Source organism: Thamnophis sirtalis, unplaced genomic scaffold (genome assembly GCF_051295495.1).
Source record: "Thamnophis sirtalis isolate CommonGarterSnake01/CBP01778 unplaced genomic scaffold, rThaSir2_p1.2 scaffold_4, whole genome shotgun sequence".
In the NCBI taxonomy this organism is placed as follows: Eukaryota; Metazoa; Chordata; class Lepidosauria; order Squamata; family Natricidae; genus Thamnophis; species Thamnophis sirtalis.
The window spans coordinates 103,083,803-103,111,488 of record NW_028261384.1 but is presented as its reverse complement, the minus strand read 5'-3'; the positions used below and the strand labels follow the sequence as shown (position 1 = coordinate 103,111,488).

The window sequence follows — 27,686 nt, the reverse complement described above, 5'->3', positions numbered from 1 at the left end:
CAGGCAGGCTGTCCTAGCCAAAAGCTTCAAGGATCTGAGAAAAGCATCACCGCACTTGTGTCTTCTTCCTGCTTCAGTCGCTCTGTTAAGCTGCTTCCAGCTTTCAATTAATCTCCGCCTCTAGTACCCTGGGACCACCCCTAGCCCCAGCTTGACTATTTTAGAGGCTAATTGATTTTATTTTATTTTATTTTATTCCTTTTGGTTTGGTTGTTTCCCCCCTCCCACCTTTTAAACCAGCACCGCAAAGCTGCAAGCTCCACCTCCACAGAGGAAAACAGCCCGGATCTGAATGTTTTCCTCCTCCTCCTCCTCCTCCTCCTCCTCCTCCTCCTCCTCTCTTGCTTTACTCTTCTTGTGCTTGGTGGTTTTGATTCTGGATGCAGACACTGCAGGAACACGATAACGAGCAGAACTGCTGGAGGATTCAGAGAGATGATAGGGAGAAGAGAGAAAGACTCGGAAACTGCAGTGATGAGATCCTTAGATCTCTAGGTTTTTGAAGATGTCTTGGTGCCTCAGGTAAGCTACACTTCTGTGTTTCCCATCCCTTCCCTCTTGTGTTTATATGTTAGTGTCAGTGCTACAATAAATTTCAGACACTTTTGTAGCTGAGAAAAGGCTGAGGATAAAGAAGAGAGAAGGAACACAATATCACCAATGAATTACATTTGGGCCTTTAGCCTCAAAGGTGATGTTTCCTCCAGTCAACTATTCCAGTCATCCTTGTGTTTTGATTTTCTTGTGTTGAAGCTGAGCTGATGTGGTTCTTCTGTTAAGGGTTTCTTCCTACCCCACGTTTCTTTCTGATCCCACCTGGAAAGGAGCATTACAGAGAGTCCTAGAAGTCTGGTAGGAAAAGAGAAGGGAACTGATCTACTGGAGCAGATTTCAAAACAAATCAACAAATGGATAAAAATCAGAGTCTACTTTTTATTATGGAGTAAAGACAAGCAGGAGACAGACCAGTACTTTGCTACATTAGAAAGTCTCCACCCTTTGCAGACTGGTGTGTTGTGATTTGGCATTCTACCAGTCATTCTTACGATAAAGTCTCTTGTCAATTTTAGTAACCCAGTTATATTTGCTATCTTGTGGAAAATAAATTTCTGTTGCAATGTAGGCAATATTTAGAACACAAATGACTTGTTTCTCTTAGACACAGTCTCAGTTTTCTTTCTCTGCTCAGCTTTAAAGGAATGTCTTCAATTACAGGGGATGACTGCATTATAGGGGGGCTTAATCAGCAGGAAGCCCACCAAAAAGCTCAATAGAGTACTTTCCCACTCCTTAATAAACTTGTTTAGTTTTGCATTGCTTACTAGATGGAAACCCCAGCTGTGCTTCCAAACCACAGGTTGGTGGGTGGAATTCCATCTCTTCTCTATTATCCTATTATTGCCTTTCACCAATCCAGGTAGAGATTTTGAACATCCAGTTAATTCTCTCTCCCCACCATCACCACCCCATCATCATGAATTGGGAAAGAGATGGTGCAGTGACTGCAGTGCTCCATGTGAATTGGGGTGGGTGAGAATATGGTTTGGAAGTACAGGGTGGCTTTTTGACATTTGCTTCTTCCTCTCAATCTGCTCTGCAAGGCTGTTGTGAACTCAGGAGCAGAAAGGCTCCACAGAAGCTGAGCTGTTTCTTGGACAGCATCTTGGGACTCTTTTGCAAAGAAGACAGGGACTAAGCTGATGGTTCAATGCTGCTATGCATGAGGGAGGGAAGGAGGAATGTAAAGCTGTGACTTGTGTGTGCTGCTGGCCTATTTATGTCTTTTCTGGCAAGCTTTCTAAAGGAGGGGTTTGTCCTACATTTCCTTCTACCGGATTTTCTTCCTTTTTCTGAACTTCCTCTCTTTATTTTGCTACAAATGCAAAGCATTCCTTTCCCTGTTTGTCTTTTCTTCTTGCTTCTCTCCCTCTTAGTGATGCCAGATACCTGGGAGTTTTGAAAGCACTGAAGGCAGGAGATTATCAGAAAAGGAGGGGGGAAACACCACCAGGCCATCCTGTTTCCAACTCATGCATTGGTAGCAAGAACCCCCATTTGTGTAGGAGACCATTACAGACCATTTCCAGAAACAGGGCAACATCCCATACACATCTACAGTTCTCTATAGGGATCTCCACTTGTCCGAATTACAACTTAGCAATGCTCTATAGGAAAGTTCTCTGCAGAGAAAACTGTCCTACACCATTTCTTTCTTTCTCTCTCTCTCTCTCTCTCATACACACAAACACAAAATTTTACTAGCAACTGCAATAAACATAAATATGAGTATACAGTGGAGCAAGTACTTATAGGAGAGCATCTCTTACTCCATTTTGAGACAATCATTGGGATCCAAAAGTGATTCCTCTTTGAAAGGATGCAATTGGGAATGCCAGCCAGACTTCAGTCTTTTTCTTTCCTGGCTCTGACAAAGCTTTGGATGCCTTATGACGATATCCCCATTTCCTCTGTTCGTCTGCTTTCCATCTTCTTCCCACCTCCTGCCTATTTTTTTCCTGCCCAGGAGATTTCATCTTTTTTTCCCCAACAGGCAGGCCTAAACAGGGGCTGACATGCAGCCCAGACATGTGGGATCTCCCCCCTCCTCTACATTCATTTGATCTCCAGCTTTCCCATCAGGCTAAGGAAATGCACAAAGCTTTTGTGTCAGAGAGAGGGGTGGGGTTAGATATGGAAAATTGGCCAGCAGGGTAGCTTGGCTGATATTAACTGTTCTTTGATGGAGTGGAGAGGCCTATCAAGCCACATTGTCGTGCAAGGACTAAATGCACGTACAGTGCAGAATGAATTTCCATACAAGAAAGGAATAAATGAGCGTTTCACAGCTTTAATATTGGTATGTTCTGTCTTCTTTATGAATACATTCCAGTCCTTTTTGCCTTTCTTTGCCCTCCAATCCCCAGTCTACCTAGAAGCAGCATATGGGATGGGAGTTTGGTGGGGCGGGAAGGGGGGATGGGTGAGAAATGAAGGGCTGACTTATTCTGATGCCTAAATCAAGGCATTTTCAGAATGGCTAGAGAGCTTTTTGAATTTTGTATGGTTTAATTCTAACCATACAAACACTTGGCTGGTTTCCCTTTGACTTTTTATCTCACACTGCTGTTGCTTGTACCAATCCAAGTTACTAAGCTGATTTAGTAAGAGTTCCTCATTTTATATTTTCAGTATGGCTGTACCACACAAAGTTTTCTAAGAAACCTGTAGTAGGGAATTATTTCCTACTGGTTTCTAAGTTTTGGTTCTGTACTAGAGTTTTCAGGAAACTTAAAAAAACTTTTAATGTTAATCTTTTCTGAGTCACTAATAGGTTTTTTTTTGTATTGTACAGTAATGCCACATAAATAAGGAATTTTTTACAATGGAAATGTAGACTAGAAATATTGTAAAATATGTAACTCTAACCTGTCCAAACTTTAATAAATAAAATATATAATAGAGACTCTCCCTCCCTCCCCTCTCTTACACACACACACACACACACACACAGAGAGAGAGAGAGAGAGAGAGAGAGAGAGAGAGAGAGAGAGAGAGAGAGAGAGAGAGAGAGAGAGAGAGAGAGAGAGAACAGACATATTAATCCTTTAAAACTGGTCATAAAGAATTCCTATGTATTTAACATACAAGAAAATTCAATGGAAAATCACACTACTAGACAGGCACCACTTGGTCAGGTGGAAATTGATGGTAAACTTCAGCAGGCGTGCATAAAAAAGTGAATTTAAGGTCCTGTACATTATTTAAACTATAGACTACCCACTCTTGCTTTATTTGAAGCTTTCTTTTGTTTAAAGATAAAAAAATACCCTAAAAATAGAGAACAGTCTGTTGCATGTGCCTATCAATGATCAGCCTCTAGGCTGAAGTTTCCTGATGGGCAAACTATTGATTTATCTGTTACATTTATGTCCTTCTGTATCCTCTTTTCGGGGACATGTGAGGCCACTGTTTATCCCAGAGATGGAGTGTTTACAGCCTCAAGATCAAATACAGCCCTATATTTTGTTTTATCATTTCTGGCTAGAAATGCTGCCTTTATCCTCACACATTAAGCCCTTTGACAGGATTTTATTTTATTTATTTATTGGAATTTGTCAAACAAAAACAAGAACAAGAATAAGATAATAAAAATACAATGACAGGGACAATAGATAGGTTAGTACACTTATGCACTCCCCCTATACTGTCCACTTAAGTATGAAGTAAGATCCACGGAAATCAATTTGTGACTGAAATTGTGAAAATTTGCAGCTGAGACAACTGAATCAGGTTGGGTATTCCAGGTTTTGACAACTCTATTGTCAGTCTGCCCATGAGAGCCACAAACAAGTGAAATGCATCTAATACAATCTTTATGCTGAGGTCCTCTCCCAAGGTAAAGCATCAACCAGCGCTGCTTAGCAAACTTTTTTTTTAAGTAACATTTTGACAATAAATTGTTTTATAATTGTATTTTATTTATTTTTCATTGTTAAGAAACAAATTTCATTCACAGATGTAAGAGAAGGAATCATTAGTAGGGCATTACATGTCTTGGCCTATTAGGACAGATAAGCAGAATTGCTGTTAAGTCTCCAGTTACTCATTCTGTCAGTATTCATGCCCAGGAATGTGTTATTAGCACTGTATCTTTAAACAAAGCAGAGTTTAATTTAGTTTCCTGAATTGGGGCAGAACTGCCCACTTTTTACTCTCTTTCTCCATATTCTTTGAAAGAAGAAAGCCTCAGTTATGGTTTTTATTTACTCTTTTTCTCTCTGTGTGTGGTGATCCCTTTATAGATTGACTTCAACATGTCTTCCTCCAAACTCCAAGATGCAGATGAAATATTTGGTAAGTTCTGTATGCCTTCCCATCTGTCGTCCATCCAGTGACTGCTTCCTTAGCAGAAATACATGAATCCTACTGAGATCCTCGTTGCAGATAATATTTGGATATCAAGGCCAGGAGGGCAAGGGAGATGCATGAAGTTACACATAATTCCATATGAAGTCCATTCCCAACTTCCAGATCGGCAGGAACACAGGTTTTGGGCCAGGGGGAACAAGATGGAGCAAACAATATCTTTATACAAATGCAGAGATTTGCATAATTGTTTCAGCTATCCTGGTGTAAACATGCCATGGTATCATTTGCACAATGATATCAGATAGTGTGTGCTGTCCTTCTGGCACAACTGCAGTTTGCTGAAGATGGCATTGATTGTGAATTGGTGTGGTGGAGAAACTCATAGCACATGTTTTGCATATGCTCAGAAATATGTTTATCATATAGCCACTTGATGCAGTCATATAAAGTATATTCCAAATTCAGATTGGCATTGCCTTTTCTTGCAACTGAAGTTTATGAAGAAATACAAAGAGATCTATGTAATCCCATATAGAATAGAATAGAATAGAATAGAATAGAATAGAATAGAATAGAATAGAATAGAATAGAATAGAATAGAATTCTTTATTGGCCAAGTGTGATTGGACACACAAGGAATTTGTCTTTGGTGCATATGATCTCAATGTACATAAAGAAAAATAAAATACATTCATCAAGAATCATAAATACAACATTAGTGATAGTCATAAGTTACTAATAAGCAATTAAATCATACTAGGAAACAAATAAAACAGTATAAATTGTAAAGATACAAGCAACATGGTTATAGTCATAAGTGGGAAGAGATAGGTATTAGGAAGGATGAGAATAATAATAGTAATACAGTCTTAGTAAATAATTTGGCAGTATTGTGGAAATTAGTTTTTAGCAGAGTGATGGCATTCAGGAAAAAACTCTCCTTGTTCTGGTGTGCAGTGCCCTATAGCACTACACTACAATTGGGACCAGCAAATGATAATTAAGTGAAGCAATCACTAAGTGAAACCATGACTGTGCTTACAAACTAAATTTTGCTGTATAGACCTGCAAAGGTCATAAATGTAAGAATTGGTCATAAAGCTACTTCTTCATCACCATTGTAAAACAAGGCTGTTGCTAAACAGGATTTCCTGAATTTTGAGGAAGTTTGAGATGAGCTGCATCTTTAAGGCAAAACATCACATTCTCAATGAGGTGGAATCACTATGATACTTTCCTCATGTATTGCCTAATAATATTATACCTAGCCCAATGCTGTCCATTTTGATTGGCAGATGTTCGGCTTTGTGGGAACCTTGCAAACAAGAGTTTCTGAAGACCAAATTTGGGCAAGATGGTAAAAAATCATGGAGCTGAATTTTTGTTACAATTCCATATTCTTGTGTCCCCCACCCCCCAGGCCATGTTGTTTGATATGGCTTAGTTATAATATTTGGCAAGCAAAATGATCCTTCTTCCTATTTTTCTGACAACAGTATGAGATGGCTTGGATTGAGAGAAATTGACTGGCTGAAGCCAGCTAGCTTCCATGCCTATGGAAGATTAGAAATTATAGACTCCCAGTTCCTTGTTTATTATCTTAACCAGTACAACAAAATGGTTCTAATTTTTTGCGGGCTAGAGGGGTATCTGTAATGTAGCTAATGGGGTTTCTCTGCATGAATTCAGGTGACTTATACCATCCATAAGATCAAATACTGATATCTATTCTGTCTTATTTTTCAAACACCCTGTGACTTGAAATCAATATTTTAATTTTCTATTTCTTCCTAAATATGAGTTCCTTAGCTACTTGGTTAGGGGTTCTAGGAGTTGTATACTCAACACATCTAGAGGCAACATGGTGAAATAAGCTCTACAATGATTTATATCAAAAGTGTGGGAAATCTGCTCCTTCTAACCCAGTATTCATCCATAATTGAATACTCTACTAACCAACATTGGCAGTGGCCATCAAGGGTGGAAGAAATATGCAAGAGGGAAGCTTAACAAGATACTTCTCAAATTTGGGACTGGCTCTTCCATTACATTCCTCCTTCAATTAATAAGCAAGAGAGCAGAGCTTCAAAATAACTATGTATTTCTACTACTAAGATTGGTTCACTCAAATATCATTTCCTTGTTCCAAAGCACAAATGTTTCCTGGCCCTGCATTCTTCCAATAACCTTTGGGTCAGTGTTCTCAAGAATACTGTTCCAAAATTGGAATTCTGTTCCAAAATTCATGTGCTTTAACTTCTGACAGAATTATTGAATAAATGTGCACACTCAAAACTGTGCATAAACATTCATTACACATTCTAGAGCTATACAGCTCTCGTGATGTGGCCAATTATCTCCATGCCCAACTCAGGACCTAGCTGGAAACAAAAGAAACCAACCAGTACATTTTGATATTGTTGGCATGACCTTTTGTACTGCCTGCTAGGCATTTTCCATTTCTACTCTTTTCAATTCAGCAGGCTGGAGTTTGAGGGCAGAGGCAGAGAGATTGTATTGGATTTTGGAGGGCACCTTTTAGTCTGTGACCTTGCCTGGAATTATAGCACCTAAAAATCTAGATATATAAGCCATCCAGAATTGGGCTTAAGATGGGCAGCTATGTAAATTGTTTAAATAAATATATACAGTATTCTCTCCTGGATTGCAGGGAAGGAAACTTGCATATTTCCAAACAGGTAGTTTAATTAAAATTTTATAAAATATATTAAAATGATTTTTTGGGAAACTCACAAACCAATGTAAACATTTTGGAGGACAAAAGGGGAGAACTCAGTTTAAATAAATATAACTCTTGGGGTTGGCAGAAGCTTTAAAAATATATGTAATTAAAATAACTCATAGGTTTTTGGTGAATTTCCGATCATTGGTTTAAAGATTGTCTTACTTGGAACTGCATTTTGTAAATGCATCTTGATCAAAATTAATATAATTTGTGTTGAATTTAACAAGCTGTAAAACATTGTAATCTCAATTGAAAACTGCAGTTGCTCACTATTATTCAATTAGTAGGCATCTCTGTAAGGCTTTGGCATCATGACTGAAGGACGTGATGCCAAGAATCAGAGATGTGATTGCAATATTGGATTAAATAGAGAACAGAAGACAATCATTTCCATTTAAAAAAAAATCAGCTGCAATAATAGCATTAAGACAACTCCAAGGGCCTTATTTAATTTCAAATCTTCAACTATTTAATCTGTTTTCTCTTTGGAGAATGGTTCATTAAGACTCACCCTGTGAATTTCTGGTGCAGGAATGATTTTAAGAATCTAAAACATAATTTGTTCTGTTTAGATCTCTGCATTAGGCATGTATAATTAAGCATAAAATGGTACACACAGTGTTTTATTTCTTCAAAAAATTCCTCCACCTCCATTTATATGCATATTCTGGTTTTTCAGGGATTGTGTTGAGCCTACATTTATTAAGGTTTAGATGTTCTGTTTAGATCTCTGCATTAGGCATGTATAATTAAGCATAAAATGGTACACATAGTGTTTTATTTCTTCAAAAAATTCCTCCACCTCCATTTATATGCATATTCTGGTTTTTCAGGGATTGTGTTGAGCCTACATTTATTAAGGTTTAGATGGGTATCCAACTTGCTGAATTAGCACCTTTGACCACTGACCTTGGATGGTATGATTTTAGGACTACAAATGGACTTCCGATGGTTGTGTGCATCCTATGCTTGTCTAGTTTATGTTATTAGGACTGCCACTGTTTTCCCTAATCACTGCCAGTTACAATAGACTACATGCCTCTGAAAATGAATTTAAATTAAAATGATGGGCCCTTGGAATATCCTTCTGGTAGATCTGTTTTATTTATTTTTTCTTAAGCTTGTACACTGATTCAGTCTCACATCTCTGAGCAGCTTATACAGTCCAATTATATAATTCTAAATTAATAGGGAAAAAATCCTACACACCAAAGTACAATATAGTCAATGAATTGAGAAATATTCAAATATAGCACCTACCCTTATTATTTAGAAAATAATATCACAATTAAAACATCCCTCCCCCCCCCCGCAATCTCTGAAAAATCTACAGAAAACCCAAAGTTTTCAAATATTTTAGTGTTTCTTGGACTTTAGGGCTCTCTGTCCATCTTGTGTGATATTTGTAAATAAGTGAGAATTCTTAGCATGCCATCTCTGCTAGCAGAGGTCTTGTCAAACAGATTCTACCTGATCCTGTATAAAATCAAGCCTCAAGCTATTTGGGGCTGGATGGATGATAATAGCACTTGAATTGCACATGGATACAAACTGACAGGTGTGGAAGGACAGACTGCTTGGGTAGATTAAAAGCATTGTTGCTCCTTCCTTCCTTCCCTCTCCCTTCTTGGTCCTTCCACATTGTCAGGTTGACCCAGCTGCCAATCAAACCACAGTGTTTGGCAGGAGGCAAAAAAAGAGGGGGAGACAAATGGTTGCCCCAAAGTACTGCCTATACAGATCACAACAGGAAGAAGTAAACAAAAAGAGCCAAAGCAGAAGAGTTAATTAAAGAAGGAAAATGTCCCATTGAGGAAAAGCAACAAGAAAGAAGGCAGCAGCTGGAGAGAGAAACATTTATTTCATTCAGACTGGTCTGAAATAAAAGTTCTTCAATCTGCTTCCCTCAGATGGAGCAAAGATTCAGAAGAAGAATCAAGAAAGCCAACCAGGAACAAACAAAAAGAAAAGTTAAAGAAAAAGTAAAGACTTTGACAGAACAGAAGTGGAAAGCAGAAAATAAAATAAAAAAAATCTTATAGAAAATAGTTAAAATAAAAAAAGTAGTAGTATTAATTTCTACAAAAAACATAGACATTTATAATTTACAAATTCTTTTCCTTTTCTAAGATTTTCTTTTATAAAATACATTCTCCTCTCTTTTTTTAGTTTTAAGAAGCTATAAAACTCAACCAAGTGCCAGATTTTCAGATTTGAGTTTGGTCAATCTAGTTATTAGTGGATTCCCCCCACCCCACCCAAAAAAAAATCTATGGCAGCAACCAATTCAGCTCCTGCAACAGAAGTTTACTATACTACATCACATAGGTTAATACTTCCAAATGATATTCAAGACTCAATAGAAAGTAAGTTACTGAAATCCAACCATGTGATGACAAAGGAACGAGGAACCTTTGCTAATACTTCCTGCTTCTGAAAAGACTGCAATTAATGCACCAACTGAAGCCAGGTGACCCTCCCCCTCCCATGAATCATAAGTCTAACAGCACACCTAAATTGCACGTTTGCTCAGCCATAGGGAGTACAACTCCATTTAGAATCAAAGCTGTACCTGTGTGGGAGTCAGTTGGCTTTAGAATCAGCTGCAACTCTGCAGAGATTAACATGAGCTTGTTTTTTCTCCATTCAGATCCTACTGACCAGACTTTCTCTGCCCCAAAGGGGCTTTTTCAAGAGGCAACTGGACTTTCTGGTTTTTGTTTGAAGACTTTTCGCTTCTCATCCAAGAAGCTTCTTCAGCTCTGACAGGATAGTGTGGAATGGAAAGATTTATATTCCTTGCAGACAGCTTTCTTGGATGAGAAGCAAAACGTCTTCAAATTTTTAAAAAAAGAAAAGTTGCCTCTTGAAAAAAGCACCTTTGGGACAACCATGACCTGGATTGCTGAGAATCTCCAAAGACTTCCTCTGAAAGTCCTGTTCAGCTCAGGGTGCAGATACTGTATATAACCGAGTGCCATCAGAGTACTGATGATATTCCAGTGCTTGTGGATGACTACTCTACGAACTTCATGTAAATTTTGCAACTTGGGTTATCAAATGAATCCGAAGTCTTTTGATGTTACACAATCTTTAAGCAAGATTATGTTTAACTCCAGAAATATATGCCATTTTGTTTATTTCCCATCTTTGTGTTCTTTGAGATTTACAAATTATTTTATCCATAGACTAATCAAAATCAGAGAGATAGTCTTCATGAGAATGCTTCTGGTTTTGGCAATGTGCTTCTACTGTCACTTCTTTGTCTTTGGGGAAATGGACATGGGATCCTGCACATCACTAAAGACCCCTTCCTTCATTATTCGCTGGATGTTTGTTTTTTAATTGTATTTATATTTTCATTTCTCTTTCTTACATACCTAAACACTGCCTTGAAAAATGGTGGATGTTAATATAATCATTTAATTGATGACACTAAGAATTCATAAATAAATCTGAGTTTGATTTAACATAGTAATTCAGGTTTACTCTTTCTGAGTCCATGTAATGTATATATACTCAGAAGAGAATATCGAAATTTCACTCAGTATAAATCACACAAACCAAATGAAGGTTGATACTGTTTATTTGCCCTCTTAGACTAAATCTTAGTTGTGGCAAATTAATTATATCTGCAAGTTTAGCTACCTTTGCTATATTGATGGCCTGTGTATTTTTTCTATGATGATAGATTCCGTAAATCCAGTTACATTAAGAGGAAAGTGAGGCCAGGCATTGACTTATGTTACTTGACAGGGAATGGAAAAATCTGCTCCTTGGTTCTGTGTGAATGAGATAGGGATACAAAGAGATTTTCCATTCTTTGCTAATGCAATGCCTACATTAAGTTTATTCTAAAACACCATTCTACAGGATAGCAATATTTCAAAATTTTCCAGTTTACATGGAATTCTCCTCAGAGATTTAATTTTCCCACACCTAAAACTGATGGAGCAAGAGTTCTGTGGCCAAAAAGTCTTAATGTTCTTTTTCCAAAACTCAGGAGGTTGTATTTATCTCTCGTACTTGCTGCTGTTTGATATGTCATGCCCTCTAATATTAAGGTTTTTCATTATTTTTTATTCTGTGTGATAAATTAAATAGTAGCTTACTTAATATTCAAAAGCTACTCAGCTATACATAAGATTATACACATACAGAGAGAGAAATATCACACATATGCCACATTTATCTTATCTGAAAATAACCAGGTTACTTGATTCGTTCAGTGCATAGAACAAAATAGTATCTAGGGAAAATGTTCCTAAAATGGTGGGTATGTACAGCAAATGGTATCTCTGCAGGTGGGAAAGAATTTGAATATTTAAGAACTCAGGCTGTGTGTATATATAAAAGAGAGTGGGAGAGAAAGATGTATAATCATATTAATAATCTATAAATTGGACTGTGTCCATGAATAGGAGCTACCCTCACATATGTGTGTAACTTATCTGTCACTCTTATTTGTTATAAAGACCACTTTGGAAAGATACAATGACTGATAACAGAGCAGCAGGAAGAAGGTGCTTATTTCCTCAACAAAACACTCAATAAAAAAGAATAAACAAAAGTATTTTTCTATTAAAAAAAGACTTAGGATGCAACTCATCACTTGCTTACTTGAGAATAGACTCTGTTGAATACTCTAGAAATAGAACAGAATAGAATAACAGAGTTGGAATGAACCTTGGAGGTCTTCTAGTTCATCTTCCTGTTTATGCAGGAGAACCTAAATCATTTCAGACAAATGGTTGTCTAATCTCTTCTTAAAAACTTCCAGTGTTGGAGCATCCATCACATCTGGAGATAGGTCATTCTATCCAATATAGAATATGTATTTAGCACAAATGAATCTATTTGGGTGAGAATATTACATTATCACCAATGTTTATCAAAATCAGTTGCCATCCAATTGATGTCAATTGATTTCCAAGTGAAAGTCAATAGTAGCCAAGATTAGTTATGCAATATAGCATAGCATTTCAAAAGTGACATTTTCAAAATTAATAAATGTGGCATGATGTGCGTTAGTTCATTTAATTTCCCAAAAGAAGTACCTTTCAAGATACACTAGGTCTTGATTGTTCACCATCTTCCAGCTCTTTGGAATTAAAATGCAATGTCTATGTAGATATATAACATACCTAGCTTTTCAGATTTTGTAGAATTGTACATCTTGGCAACTTCAGCTTGTGTGGGCAATGGAAAGGAATGCTGGGACATGTAGTTTAGTAACAACTGAAGGATTATAGGTTCTCCAACTCTGACCTTCCTCTTCTATTTTGAATAATAGAGGTTTATTACCATAGTTTCCATATGACTGGAATAGTGGGACAAAGTAGGCTGAAAGTTGTGATACTATTAATTAGCACATCCAATCTCAGATTCTAAACTTTTGATTCAGATGCAATTCCACCAATTCTATGTGTTTCACCTGCTATCTTTTGATTCGGAAAGTTAATTTTTGCAGAGAAAATCCAGCCTACCACTCTAAGGCAAGACTGATTTTTGGCCTGGGAAACATCATACATGTATCCTCATTCTAGCAATATTGCCCACTGAACTCACAAAGAAGGCTGCAAGTAACCAACATGACAATTTCCATTAGGACATGGTAAGAGATGCAGATAAAGTCAGTTGCACCATATGGTGAATGTAATACACAACAGCTTGTCATCTGGATGTGGCCTTATGTGCAAGAAATCACTGTAGGTGGGTGAGCATATGCTTGATGGAGAGCAAGTAGGAAGGATGGAGAAAATTTTCTTGCTGTTGCCATTGCTCGGTGATCAACAATCTCCATGGAGTCAGGATCTGTAATAAGCCACCAATAAGCCTGTTTATTATGATATACCACCTCCAGCTTCCCATCATATATTTATAAAAGAGGATGCTGAATGTCAGTGTGTTCTCTCTTCTCTGAACACTCTTTCTGTATCTTTTCTCCCTTTTAACCCCTTCATTCCATTCTTCTTTGCGTCTCTCCTGGGGTTTTTTTTTCATTTGAACTGCTGTCCTCCTCCTCCTCCTGCTTTTCCTACTCTTGGCTGCATTTGCCCTATATACCGTCTTGAACACTCGCTCCTTATCTCTGTGCTGTTCTTACTTCTCTGTGCCTTTTCTTTATGATCCCTCCATCTCTCCCATTCTCTCCAATGCTCTTTTTTGCCTGCCCTCTCTTTCTGCCCCCTGCCCCATTCTGCTCCCCTTCCCGTTTCTCTCTTTCACTCCCAGATTTTAATGATGTGATTCCAGAGACCCAGAGGCTGGATAGCAGCTTACAGAAGGCCCGTGCCCAACTCTCAGCCAAGGGCAGGAGACAGCGCCCCTCTCGGTCCCGCTTGAGAGACAGTGTCAGCTCAACAGAAGGGGATGATATCCTGGACAAGAAGGTTGGTGCCTAGATGCTCCTCACTTATATTGCACCTATTGATGCAGTTATGATATTTTGTGCATTTCACACTGACAATGGGGTTTGTTTGACTTAGTGTGTTGAACTAATAATAAAGCAAATTCAGAGTACTCTCGATGTACAGCTTAAAAGAGAAAATGAATGAGAATTTTTAAAAGTACTGTGTTATGATGATGATCTTTTTATTCTTAAAAAAACATTTTTTTTAAAAAAAGTTTCAAATATTAAGATACAACAGACTTAAAAAGTTATGTCACTATTTTATGCCATAAAACACCAAGCTAAAAAGAAGAGACTATGAATTCTAGTCCCACCTCATTCATGAAGACTGGTTGGGTGACTTTGGGCCAGTCACTTTCTCTCAGCCCACTCACTTCATCGTGTGGGGAAAACAGGAGAAGGAGGATTAGATAAGTTTATTGCCTTGGGTTAGCTGTAAAAATAATTAAAACAGGATAAATAAAGTAATAAAATGAATTTACATTTCCCCCAAGTTTTATTATGTTTGCCATCTACCATAGAATGAAGAAACTATTGCATACACATACACAAATATATGCATGCATATGTGCACACAAAATAGTTGTTTATTCTGAAAATTTGATACAGACAGACAGACAGACAGACAGACAGACAGACAGACACACACACACACACACACACACACACACACACACACACATAGCAGGATGGCCTTAAAGGAACTAATGCTGGGAGCAGGGAGTGTAGATCAGTTGCTTACCCCACTTGCCTTCCCGAGCATTTTTCCTGGATGATGCCTTCTTAGAAAAAACAAGGGCACCATTCACTATCCAGTTGGTTGGCTATCTATCCAATAGTTCTTTTACTAGATCTTCCAAATGATGTTGTATGAGATCATCATAGTGGTGAGTGGTTATAAATGCCTCAGCCATCTCACTGTCACTTTGAGGTCCCTTTCCAAACGTGATATCCCATGTTGGAGTGACATTTTACTTTGAAGTAGTGCCTGTTTTAGGAGCAACGAGGCATCTACTCTGGGCAGCTCATGGTGCCTTAATCACAGTTTATAGCTTTAAGTAACTGCTTCCTTTGCTTAATCAAAGGGCTGGCTCAGAAGTAAGTTTTGCTATATTCAGAAGGGATTGCACTCACGATATAGACAGACTTTTTAAAAATCTCAGTATTCATTCATTTTATAGTCTTTCAATATCAATGGAAACATTATCCAAAATAGCCTAGCACTTAGAGCATGCTGGCTCTTGTTCAAGAAAGCGGAGTGCTGTACATTTTGCCAAAAATAATGAGGTAGATGATAAGACAATAATGATCAATATATAAAGGAGGGGGGGGAGAATAGCAATGATGGAAAGGAAGGGCTGGTCCAGTTGGATTTTGACTACACTTGCCAACGAATTAAGAACATAATGGTCACCTAACCTAGTTGAACAAATAATCCATCGGTTTATGACAGTTACTATTTCTTCTGCCATATGGGGAGTTATGTTATTAAAATATATCACCAGTTGCCAGTTTGTTAATTAAACAACTCAAATGGACCAGTGGTGGGATTATTAGTTTTTACTACCGGTTCTGTGGCGTGGCTTGGTGGGCATGGCAGGGGGAGGATTCTGTAAAATCTCAATTCCCTCCCCACTCCAGTGGAAGGTTACTGCAAATCCCCATTCCCTCCTGATCAGCTGGGACTCGGGAGGCAGAGAATAGATGGGGATGGGGCCAGTCAGAGGTAGTATTTACCGGTTCTCTGAACGATTCAAAGTTTCCACTACCAGTTCTTCAGAACTTCAGAACCGGCTGAATACCACCTCTGTAATGGACGTGTTCTGACTATGTTGCCAGAATGCCCAAAGACTCAAAAATTCTAGGAAGAGTAGTCTAACAAACTGATAGTGCACTAGTTTGGGTGGAAGTTAATACGTTCACTAGAAATGTATTTCTGAGATGAACTTCATGTTTCTTTCTATGCCTTTCTGAAGAGCATCCTCTCCCCTGGGTATGCCTAGATGCGATTTGCTGACATGTCTCTAAGATGAACCCATGCTAGCTGATCTCTGCTTTCCTCCCCAGGTGGGCGAAGGCTGTGGAAGCCCAATCTATCACGTGAGATCCCCTCTCCATGACTCCCTCCATGCCTCATCATCTCTCTCTAGTTCCTCAGTCTTCACTCGCACCATTGAGTTTTCCTTTGATACCCCAACAGTACAGAGGTCTCTGGAACAGGAAGAGCTTTCCTCATCTCCTCTTATCCGTTACCGACCCCTGACCAACACCCTCTCCCAGGAGGGCTTAGGGAGCACACCCACCAGCTCCTCACCCAGGTCCTGTCCCAGCTCGGACAGCTCACCTATCTATGCACGAAGAGAGAGACATAGTGAAGGTAACACAGCTGGTTTTACACATTTGGAGTCAGGGAGTGCTGAAAGCAAGACTTAGAAATGAAGGAGGGCTACAAAACAAACTCAGATATAACTCCTCTCAGACCAATTTGGGATTTTTAGTTTAATCCAATCTGTACCAAAGGTTCTTGTCTGGATGTGAAAGAGAAGCAGCTGTTGAAATGCCATTCTTAGTACTGTTATTAGAAGATAGTTTTCCTCCTTCTATATAGTTACTCAACTTACCCTGATAATGCTGAGACTCTCAGTCATCTGTCTCTATTGCCTAAAAACACTTGAGTAAGCTCAGCACCAGTTAAAATGTTGTTAATGTCTCTCCAAATGTAAGGAAATGCAGAAACATGCTGACCTCCCTTGTGGTTATAATGCAGTTCTATCATATTATGAAACAGGTCACGGCAAAATCATTTTCAACCTATATTCAGGTGCTTCTCTTCTGAAATCTTTCCCCAAGATGCTGAAGGATCTTTCCTGTTAGTGTCAAGGAAAATATACCATTATTTTTTATTGATTATTTGTTAAAATTATATTCTGGATTTTATTGTATGTTTTAACAGTAAACAACTGGCTGCTAAAGCTTTATTATGACTTTATACAATTATAGTTAGTAAATAAACAACATATGGACATTTGGTGTTTTAATTGTGGCCCCAGATCCTAACTGGTGGAGCAACATATCTCACCATATGGGAGATTTTAGGGGCAAAGTAAATGCCTTAAGTTTTGTATTTCATCCTTTAAAAATAACTGATTCCTTGAATTACATCCATTCTATTCACAAGAGCAAAATCTTCTCCGAATTAAAAAAGGAAAGGGACAAATATATATTTGAATTTACCTGTTCTGATTTTGTTAAGGTATTATTGGCTAGGCAACCTGGGACTCATATAATTGTTTTAGAATGCTATAATTTAAAGCCTTCCTTCCAACTCTTTCCCAAAATTTTATTTTATTGTGCCCCCCCCATCAAAACTCTGAATTGTTTTCAGTTATAACTTTTATTACATGATATTACATTTTACTACATTATAATTTCATTATTTACTTATTCTGTTTATGTAATGTTCTCTAACGAGGATGAGGATGATATGGAATCAGTGATTGAGTCAATCAATCAATTATCACTTATCTTGATTGGCTCCAATGATCCAATGGGATAGGCCAGTTACAGAACGTCCAACTGTGAATGACAGTTTCACAAGTACAGGAGAGGAAAAAAGAGTTTTCTCAATGGTATTTTGAGGAACTGTATGTTTCATCAGTCCTGAAACTGAGTATGCATGTAATGTCATAAAAAGACTTTAATTAACAGTTCTGAGTGAACATAGTCATTCTTCAAAATAAAACACAGGTGATGGTTAGCACCATATGGTTAAAACAAATTTTGGTTTGGTGCTCCACGTAAACCCAGTCTGAATCAGTTGTGCATGTGCGTCAGTAGTGGGTTGCAGGCAGTTTGCCCCGGTATGGGCGTACCAGAGCCTGCCCACAGCACCGGATACCGTTCCTGTACGGTGCACCGGAGGGCCCACCTGCCCGCCCGAGCTCCTTACCGGTCTTTTAAATTTGTGGCGCTTCCATGCATGTGCATGAAGCATACAGTGCCTGCGCAATGCTCCGCTGAGCAGCTGGAGCATGGTGGAGGCTCGCGGAGGCGCTAAGATGTGTGAACACGCACTGCGTGCATCCATGTGGATGCCACCGGGCCTGTTCCAACCGTACTGGTTGGAACAGGATCCAGAACCCACCACTGACGTGCATGTGTGTCTGTGTGTGCATGTTTGTATTTTCTGTTCTGCTTAAGTGTTATGCAACAATGATTTCTTTAACATTCGCAAGACCAGAACAAGCACTTAGTTCAAATTCACTCCAGTAGGCAGAATAATTTTATGCACGAGCATCTCATGGGATTTATTTTTGAGCTAAAAATTCATTCACAACTTAGGCTCGGAATCCTTTTTAAATTCCAGATCCAGAGCAGTGCAACAGGAGATATATATAGTAATCAAAAGACGTACTCCCAGCTCATACAAAACACCTCTTCTTAATAGAATACCTTGGAATATAAAGCAGACTTTCAATGTCTGCTAGCTAAGTTTTCCATTAGGTTACTCATTTCTGAAATAAGCCACAGATTCCCTTGACTCTTTTCCAGATGACAGCAGGGATGCTAGTCCTCAAGAATTGGAAAGCCCCACAATTGGGCTTGACAAGAAAACACGGCGGAAGTTTCTGGATTTGGGGTGAGTCCTAGAGATTGGGCTTGGTAAAAAAAACAGTGTCTGTGGGCTGAATCATTTTCATTGAGTTTTCCATATTGTAATTTCTACTCATGTCACTGTGAGATGTCACGGGACTATACAAATAATTTTCTGTGCTTGTAATCATCTTGTTTCTCCCTTGCAGGGTCACCCTCAGGAGAGCATCTTCTGGGAAAAGCAAAAAAGAGAAAGGAGGCAACCGTCTGTCCATTGGCAATAGGTAAGTGGTTAGGATTTCCCAAAGCTCCTCTCAGTTAAATTCTTGTAGAGCCCTGAAAATAACCCGGAAGACACAAATTCCTATCAAGGAATTATGCAGATGGCTCCCCAAAAAGGTATTTTTTTAAGTGTACAGCTGTGCTTCTTCATTCAACCATTTTAACAGGGCAGTTTCCCCATCCAGAATTTCCCCCTGGAATTTGTATATTAAAGATTGTAGAACAATTGATGGTTGTGAATAGCCTGGTTCTTTATTTGGAGTATGACAGGTGCACAGTCTTCTTCATTTGGAGTATGACAGTTGCACAGTCACAATGACTAAAAATGAGTGCCAGATTTGTTAATATTTGGGTGACGGGCTTCCCTCTACTAATCTCAAATGGATTATCTTGCCACTTTTGTGAAAACAGCCCTGTTTACTTCTTGTCATGGCTTGGCTGACTCACAATGACGGATGTGTAAAATTTATCATTTCAGGGACAGAATATTCCCGATTTTCTTCCAAACCATAGAAATTCTGGAGGTGTGCTGGTTGTTTTTCAGAAGAAAATTTCCTGGAGGAGGGGGGAAAAAAAAGATTGTGATTCAGTCCCCACATTATTTTTCTGAAAAAAAAGAAAAAACAGTCACCAGATTTACTTCTCAAAAAGTAACAGATGCCAGAAGGATTGGATCAATGCGATCTGGAAGAAACATGGAACGTTCTGGCGTTCCCCAGAACATTCCATCTCCAGAATGGTACATTTTGCACATTCTAGCTCACAACTTCCCCTCAAGGAAATGATGCATGCAAAATTCACCCCTCAGGAAAAAAAAAGAAAAAAAAAGAATAGAAAACTTACTGAGGCCCTTTTCCTTGTTACCTGTCTGACTTGTACAGGGAGTTGATGGAGGGTTCCAGCCGTTCCTCGGGATCGCCCTTCATGCCTTTTTCCTGGTTTACAGACAGCGGGAAAGGCTCAGCCTCTTCAGGCAGCACAGCTTCTCCTACCTCTTCCCCCAAGAACGAGGCCTTCAGCCGCAAGAAATCTGCCTCCCAGGTTTCAAAACCATGTATTACGGGGGAGAGCTGGAAACCTCACAAGGACTAACTTCCAGAGTAGGCTAAAATGAGGTTGGATAAGTCCAGCATGTTGTGTTAACCAAGGTATTGCCTTAGTGCAGTGTTTCTCAACCTTGTCAACTTGAAGATGTCTGGACTTCAATTCCCAGAATTCCCCAGCCAGCATTCGCTGGCTGGGGAATTCTGGGAGTTGAAGTCCAGACATTCGCTGGCTGGGGAATTCTGGGAGTTGAAGTCCAGACATCTTCAAGTTGACAAGGTTGAGAAACACTGCCTTAGTGTATTGTGGGAATCAGGGCTTCATGTTAAGCCATGAGTTGTTTTATTTCTAGGGGCACCTCATGCCATGTGAAACACAGCAGCTGTGTTTTTGTTTTATCTTATGTGGATCCTGCCTTAGAGCTAACGCAATGAGACTGTGCAGTATGGAATGGGAAGAGGGAACGGAGGAGTGGGTCTTTTATTTAATATGTTTTGAAACCATCGCTTTTTAAGTGAAAAGTGATTAGACAGGGCAGCTCTATGCTTCTAGGCCTAAGGGAAGTTTTTTTTTCCCCTCTGACATTTAAAAACTGAAGAGTTGACTTGGATAATGTTCCCAGAAGGGCAGGTAGTCCTTGATTTATGAACACAGTTGAGCCCAAAATGTATGTTGTTAAGCGAAACGTTTGTTAAGTGAAGTTTGCCCTATTTTAGGACCTTTCTTGCTACAGTGAGTCACTGCAATTTTTAAGTTAGTAACACGGTTGTTAAGTGGATCTGGCCTCCCCACTGACTTTGCTTGTCATAGGTGATCACATGACCCCAGGACACTGCAACCGTCATAAATATGAGTCTGTTGCTGAGCATCCGAATTTTGGTCATGCGACCCCCCACTGCTGCAACAGTTGTGTGAAAAGCAGTCCTAAGTCACTTTTTCAGTGCCATTGTAACTTTGAATGGTCACTAAATGAATGGTTGTAAGTCGAGGACTGCCCTGTACGAAATGTCTGTTTTTCTTGACAATGTTGTCATCCGCATCCTCTGCCTGTGCTTAAGGAGGTTGATTCTGCTCTCAGCTTCTCTAATTCTGCTTCTTTACCAGGAATCCACCTTAAGCGATGACTCCAGCCCTCCCAGCAGCAGCCCTAAGACCCTGAGCATGGCTCTGCCAGAGGCCAAGTGCTCCTATCCATACCATACACTGTCACAATCATCTGATGAGGTAAGTCCTCCTAGTCCTCAAACCCTGCAGAATAAGGCCACAATTCCTATTTTGCCCATGGAATCCTCCTGCTTCATAGGGACTAGACATTTATTTTTATAGTGCATTGCTTTTGAGCGTGACCCGTCAAAACCGCGCTCGACTAAGCCGCACCCGATTAAACCGCGTCGCTGACGTCATCAACAGGGCGACAACAGCCAGCGCGAAGAAAGAAGGGCGCTTTAAATAGCACTTTGAAAGCAAGCCGATTCAACTTAAGGTAAGGGTTAGGTTTAGGGTTAGCTTTAGGGTTAGCTTTAGGGTTAGGTTAAGGGTTAGGGTTAGGTTAAGGGTTAGGGTTAGGTTTAGGGTTAGGATTAGGTTTAGGGTTAGGTTAAGGGTTAGGGTTAGGTTTAGGGTTAGGTTAAGGGTTAGGTTTAGGATTAGGTTTAGGGGGGTTAGGTTTAGGATTAGGTTTAGGGGGGTTAGGTTTAGGTTTAGGGGTTAATTTTAGGTTTAGGGTTTACAGCGTGCTTCTGTCTCCACGCTGTTGTCGCCCTGTTGATGACGTCAGCGACGCGGTTTAGTCAGGCGTGGTTTAGTCGAGCGCGGTTTTGTGGTGGAACCGCTTTTGAGCACTGAATTCTTCCCATCATGAGTCAGCCATTCAAGTCGTTATCCCAGTTGAAACAAGTGCATAAGTAATAGTATGTGTGCAAAAAACAAATGCCTTGATGTTTAATATCACTTGGATTATAAGAAGCTACACTATTTAATTGGGCTTCATTCCAGCATAAAATGGTAGTAAAACTGAATAATGAGAAGCTCAATTTACAGGAATTGGGTCACACCCTATGGTTATTCTCTGCACCTCACAGGGGGAGTTATCTAACTGGTGCAACTAGTGTGATTATAACCTGCATGATGTTAAAAACCACAGAGACCTTATCTCTTTGCAGTCCATCGGTGATGAAGGATGTGCGCTGCATATTTCTAGAGCCTTCAAGGACTGCTACAACCCACTGAGCAGCAAATGCAGAGACATTACACAAATAATCTTTCCTTTAGTAATGTACTTGGAAGTTGCACGATTAGGAAAAAAAAAAACCTGGATAATTGCAAAGATTGAGCTTTCTTTGGTGATTGTAGATTAAAAGATAAATTTTGAATTCTGCTTATATTTTCTGCAAAGGAAATCGGAAGCTACTTGTTTATTTTTATTCTTTTATGTCTTTTATTTTTCCTTTCTACACATTTATCTTTGTTTCTTTTTCTCTGTTTTCTGCTTTTAACTTTTCATTGATTTGCATTTTTTATTTATTAAAACTTTCAATAAAAATTATAAAATGAAAGGAAACATTTACTTGAAGCTTACACAGAACTCCAGTCATCATTTCATGCATGCAAAAAATAACACGAAAGAAAGGCATAATTGTGGATAGAAAAATACCTTTTTGCACGTTTTAAGGTTTGGGGTTTTATTGATTCTGGAGATGTGAAACTGTTGATAATGAGGACTATCTAAAGCATGACTTACTAATGCATTACTGAAGAAGAAAGAATGAAAGTCAGCATAGTAGCTGCCATGATTACATTAGCAACAACAAAAATAACATAATTTCTACCACATTCTTCCTTTCAAACATCCTGAAGTGTAGATGGAGGCATCCCTAGAAGATTTTGATTGACCATATGTCGTGATAAAAGATACCAAAACCTAAGTACGCAAGGGAGGGATTTGCATTAAGATGTTGCAGCACTTGTATTCTGACATTCTTTTGATGTATTTGTAGTTTGCTATGGGCCCTTGTGATTATAGAGAAAGCGAGTAAGTATTTTTCCAATTACGCATTGAGTTTTAAAAAGAGGTAAAGTTTATGGACAGTCCTCCGCCCAGTTGCCTGACTAGATGTAGTGCCAGGAAGATTAATCTTTACGTATAGAATACAAGAACTATTGGCAATATCAGATTCCATCTTCTTTCTCCCCCTTTATTCCCCCACCCTAAACAATCTTCCCTGAAGTTTCTGGATGAGCCTCTGAGTGCAGTTTCAATGTGGAGCAGCCAGAAAGTGGGCCAGTGGCTCGAGAGTTTGAACCTGGAACAGTACGTAGCAGAATTTGCTGCTCAAGATCTGGATGGACAACAGTTGCTGCTCCTTGATGGAGCCAAATTGAAGGTAGTGGAGAAGATTATCTGAAAATGTGTTTTTGATCAATTTATGAAAATGAAATGCTGTTTGGCCAAAAAAAAAAAAAAAGTCCATATTTTAGGTCCTGCAAGTATAAATTTAACATTGATAGAACAATGTTCTATGTGTTCTAGTAGAAAAAGTTCAATTTGTATGGTAAGCACAGATCTTAAATGTAGGCATTTCTACTAGCAGGTGTTTTAATCATTTTTCTCCAAATGGATTCCAAGTTGACAAATTTTTAGTAAACGATCTGGATCATTTAAACATCCAAGTCATATCTGAAATGCAAGGAATCATAGGAATATAGCATTACATATCAGATCAGATTCTTTATCCATACAGTTTAGGACTGACAATTTCATCAACAAATATCAAAGTTTTACTCCAATCGTATCACTTTAAGCTGAGCTTCCTTATATTTTTCAGATAGGTTGGGCCAAGTCCAATTACTCTGATTACAGTAGTCAGTAGACTTATGATAATTGTGCCCAAAGTTTCTGTTGCTAAATAAGACAGCTATTAACTGAGTTTCGCCCCATTTTTTAATCTTTCTTGCCACAGTTGTCAAGTCCATCGCTGCGGTTGTTAAGTTAGTAATATGATTGTTAAGTAAATCTGGCTGTAATGGTCACAAGCAAGAAAAATGGTCATGTCACTGTTTTCCAGTGCTTTGAACAGTCACTAAATGAACTGTTATAAGTCAAAGACTACCTGCACTTCTCTCTCTGATTGTAAAAAGGAGATGGGAGGAGAGAGAGAGAGAGAGAGACAGAGAGAGAGAGAGACAGAGAGAGAGAGAGAGAGATGCACAGAAATATATGGTTTGCATTCCTTTTGACTAGTCTCATGCATATATGCATACATTTGAGAGGTAAATGATTAGAATAGAATAGAATAGAATAGAATAGAATAACAGAGTTGGAAGGGACCTTGGAGGTCTTCTAGTCCAACCCCCTGCCTAGGCAAGAAACCCTACACCACTCCAGACAAATGGTTATCCAACATCTTCTTTAAAACTTCCAGTATTGGAGAATTCACAACTTCTGGAGGCAAATTAGTTCCACTGATTAATTGTTCTGTCAGGAAATTTCTTAGTTCTAAGTTGCTTCTTTCCTTCATAAGTTTCCACCCATTGTTTCTTGTTCTTCCCTTGGGTGCTTTGGAGAATAGTTTGACTCCTTCTTCTTTGTGGCAACCCCTGAGATATTGGAACACTGCTGTCATTCTCCCCTAGTTCTTCTTTTCATTAAACTAGACAAATCTGTTTACTGAGCACCAAAGAAATGCTTCAGTATTCTGTAGGCTACCTTTCAGTCATTTCAAACTGAGCCCTTTATGTGGCTTCCCTGATTCTTTGGAATGCAATCAACAAGGAGTGGAGGAACCTAATGTGCGTGTTTTAAAAAGGCTTTGAAAATAATCTCTTTGGACAATAAAATCACTGGCAATTTTGATATTTTTTTTAAAGTTACCATCTTTAGCTTTGGTTTAATGGTTTTCTCTTGCTGTGATAAAACTATGAAGACACCCAATAATTGGTGGTATTTGATGCCTAATAAAATTATATATCAAGCAATCCATTGTGACTTAGTCAAGAGCACAAAATATCCACAGTATTTAGTGCAGGAGCGCAATAAGTGAAAATGAGAGATGCAGTCCCCAGATCAATCCTTTTGCTGCTGAAGTATGAATTATTATTATTATTTCCATTAGAAACCACAATAACTTAAGGGACTACAAGAATATGCACTGGGCTCCCTATGCATCTCTTGATTTTACAGCTATATCCTTCCTCCATCTCCACAGGCCCTGGGTGTCAGCAACTCTCACGATCGGTCTCTTTTAAAGAGAAAGGTAAAGGAGCTGAATGCAGCAGTCGAGAAAGAGAAGAAAGCCCAGGAAAAGATGGAGAAACACAAAGAAAAACAGAAAAAGAAAGAACAGGAACAGAGGAAGAGTTAAGCAAAGAGGGCAAGGGGGGAATTATCATTTCTCAGCATAGGCTTAGACCCATTTTCCCCTATTCCTCTGAAGCATCTCTGGAATGAAGGGGGATGGACATCAGCATCCAGGAAAATGGAGGGCAAGATGCAAGCATGGTCCTACCAAAGGTTAAGGGCTTGGGTGGGACATAGGGTGAACTTGAACTTGCTCTGGGGACTAGATAATGGTGACACCAGCAGTAGGAGCTTGGCACACCACTAATGGTGGATTGGCCACAAGGGACAGAGAGGACAAAATTGATGCAAATAGTGTCTCCTCTACTATGCCAGGACAATCCAACTGCACTTTCAGGGGACCATCAAGACTCCCTCTGCCAATGGTGCAACATGGAGATGGGTGATGATGCTATCTCCCCAGCCCCTGCTCTGTGTAATACCTTCAGATGACACGGCTATCTCTCTATATTTCCCTATTGATCTTATTCCTCTACACAAAATTGCTCACCTCAAAGGCTTTGATGGGTTCACACTCTGTGTCAGTTAAGTGCCCCTTCACACCCTCCTGCCATTACCAGGGGAACACAGCTGCCTTGCAAAACACGAAACGAGAGACACATAGACATGCATGCACACACATACACAAAACACTCTCAAAACACCAAGGTGGAGACAATTGCATAAGAGTTTCTTTTAGGTTTTCCTCTCCCTCTGCATCAGGAGGGCAAAGCACTCCTTGCCCATTCTTCGCATATGCCTACAGAATGCTATTGCTGGGAGTGGATGGGTAGCTTAAGTAAGAGACCAAACTGTACATGGGGGAGGAGGAGCTTTAGATGCCTGGCAATATACAGCAAAGAACCACAGTGGAATAAAAGAAATTTTGCATTGTCGGCTGGTTTTGTCCATCAACGTTATTGCACAGTTAAATGGAGGGTCTCCCCTTCTTCCTATTACTTCCTAACAGTCTTGCGCTGGCAGTACTGCTTTAAGGCTGTTTCCAACGGAGAAGCATAATTCAATACTTCAAGAAGACCATCTTTTTCTCATTACTGTATTCCTTTGCTTCATTAAGAGGACATTCTATTTTCTTCTTGGGAGTTTTGGGGGGAAGAAAGAGAGGGGAAGGAAGAAAGCTGGTCATATGGGATAAAGAAATCAATAGATAAAATGCCTTTTCTCACCCTGAGAGAAAGGGCAAGCAGAGGACGTCTTACCCTCTGAAGGTTTTGCATCTTACTTCAGAATATTATTTCATATTTACCATGAAATATGAAGTCAGAATGGAGGTAAATTAAAACTACCATATTTTTCAGAGTATAAGGCGCACCGAAGTATAAGGCGCACTTTAGTTTTTGGGGAGGAAAGGGGGCAAAAATTCTGCCTACTAGGTATTCATCTGGCTTGTCCTTAGCCTGGTCAGCTTCAGCATATTAGTTCGCTCTCTGGTTTTGAGGTTGGGGATGGTGGGGGATGTGCAGGGGTGGGTTGCTGCCAGTTTTACTACCGGTTCGCAACCTGCACACATTCACTTTTCAATGTATATTGTTGTTTGCGCATACGCAGAGCAATTTACAATGAACTGTGCATGCACAGTCACTAAAATACAAAATGGTGGCGGCCCAGTGGCGGCGAGGGAACCAGTTCAGGGGTGTGGCAGGCCTGGGTCACTGTCGGTTTTGCAACCCAGGCCTGAATTCCACTACCGGTTTGGCCGAACCGGGAGCAACCCTCCTCAATGGCTGTGCTTCTAAGGCACAGCTGATTGTGAGAGGGAGCAGCAATTAGAAAAGCAGGCAAAGCAGGGAATATTGCTTAGCTTGTGTTTGGGCTGAAAAACAGCTTCGAAAGTCCTTGGAGGGAGCTCCAGTGACTAAAGCAGGCAAAGCGGAGAAAGGGTAAGAGAAGGCCATGTCTGCTACCTGCAGCCCACCATGCAGTGAGACACACACGCACACACTGATCACTTTGCTGAATGTGCAATAACCTTGCGGGACTGGAGGTGTTTTCTAAACCTTTCTGTGACATTGCTGATGAAAAACAAACTGTGTTCTATTAAAAGAATGTAGGTGTCTCAGGGGAAATGTACTTTGCCTCTCTGGTGCTCTTAAACTGCATGGACAACTCAGCTCCATTTTGCAGCTCCTGAGTTCTTTTGGAAGGAGCAGAACAGCAATATTTAGACTCTTGTCTTTTTCACTTGGGGAGGGTTTACGGCTCAAAATGGATGCTTTAAACTTTGTAAAGTGCCACTCATTCCAAGAAAGGCAAACAGGCTCAGTCGTAGCAGAGATCTGCTCCTCAATATAGTCAACCCTTGAATTTCTCTCACGACTGTTATGCCACCGCAGCCTTTTAATTATATTCTACTAGATCACAGAAGCCTATAAACACCCCCCAAA

The 27,686-nt window shown here is 39.5% G+C and overlaps 2 protein-coding genes across 3 annotated transcripts in view; one reads left to right on the top strand and one right to left on the bottom strand.

The window, feature by feature from the left end:
- Positions 1-317: 317 nt before the first annotated feature.
- SAMD14 (sterile alpha motif domain containing 14) lies at positions 318-26,177 on the top strand. Of its 2 annotated transcripts, none has more exons than XM_087713625.1 (10): positions 318-522; positions 4,803-4,854; positions 13,871-14,007; positions 16,095-16,404; positions 18,579-18,666; positions 18,830-18,904; positions 19,784-19,943; positions 21,051-21,170; positions 23,174-23,329; positions 25,151-26,177. In XM_087713625.1, exons 2-10 carry the CDS (start codon positions 4,815-4,817, stop codon positions 25,304-25,306), a joined length of 1,242 nt encoding a protein of 413 aa, XP_087569751.1. In that variant the 5' UTR covers positions 318-522; positions 4,803-4,814; the 3' UTR covers positions 25,307-26,177. The 2 variants fall into 2 exon arrangements, with proteins under 2 accessions (XP_087569751.1, XP_013917144.1); XM_014061669.2 differs by having other exon boundaries at positions 13,850-14,007.
- The window catches only part of PDK2 (pyruvate dehydrogenase kinase 2), a 47,327-nt gene continuing 38,865 nt past the window's right edge, over positions 19,225-27,686 (bottom strand). Inside the window, exon 13 of the transcript XR_015696444.1 lies at positions 19,225-19,457. The gene's annotated coding sequence lies outside the window, so the exon portion shown is untranslated. The remainder of the gene's footprint in view (positions 19,458-27,686) is intronic.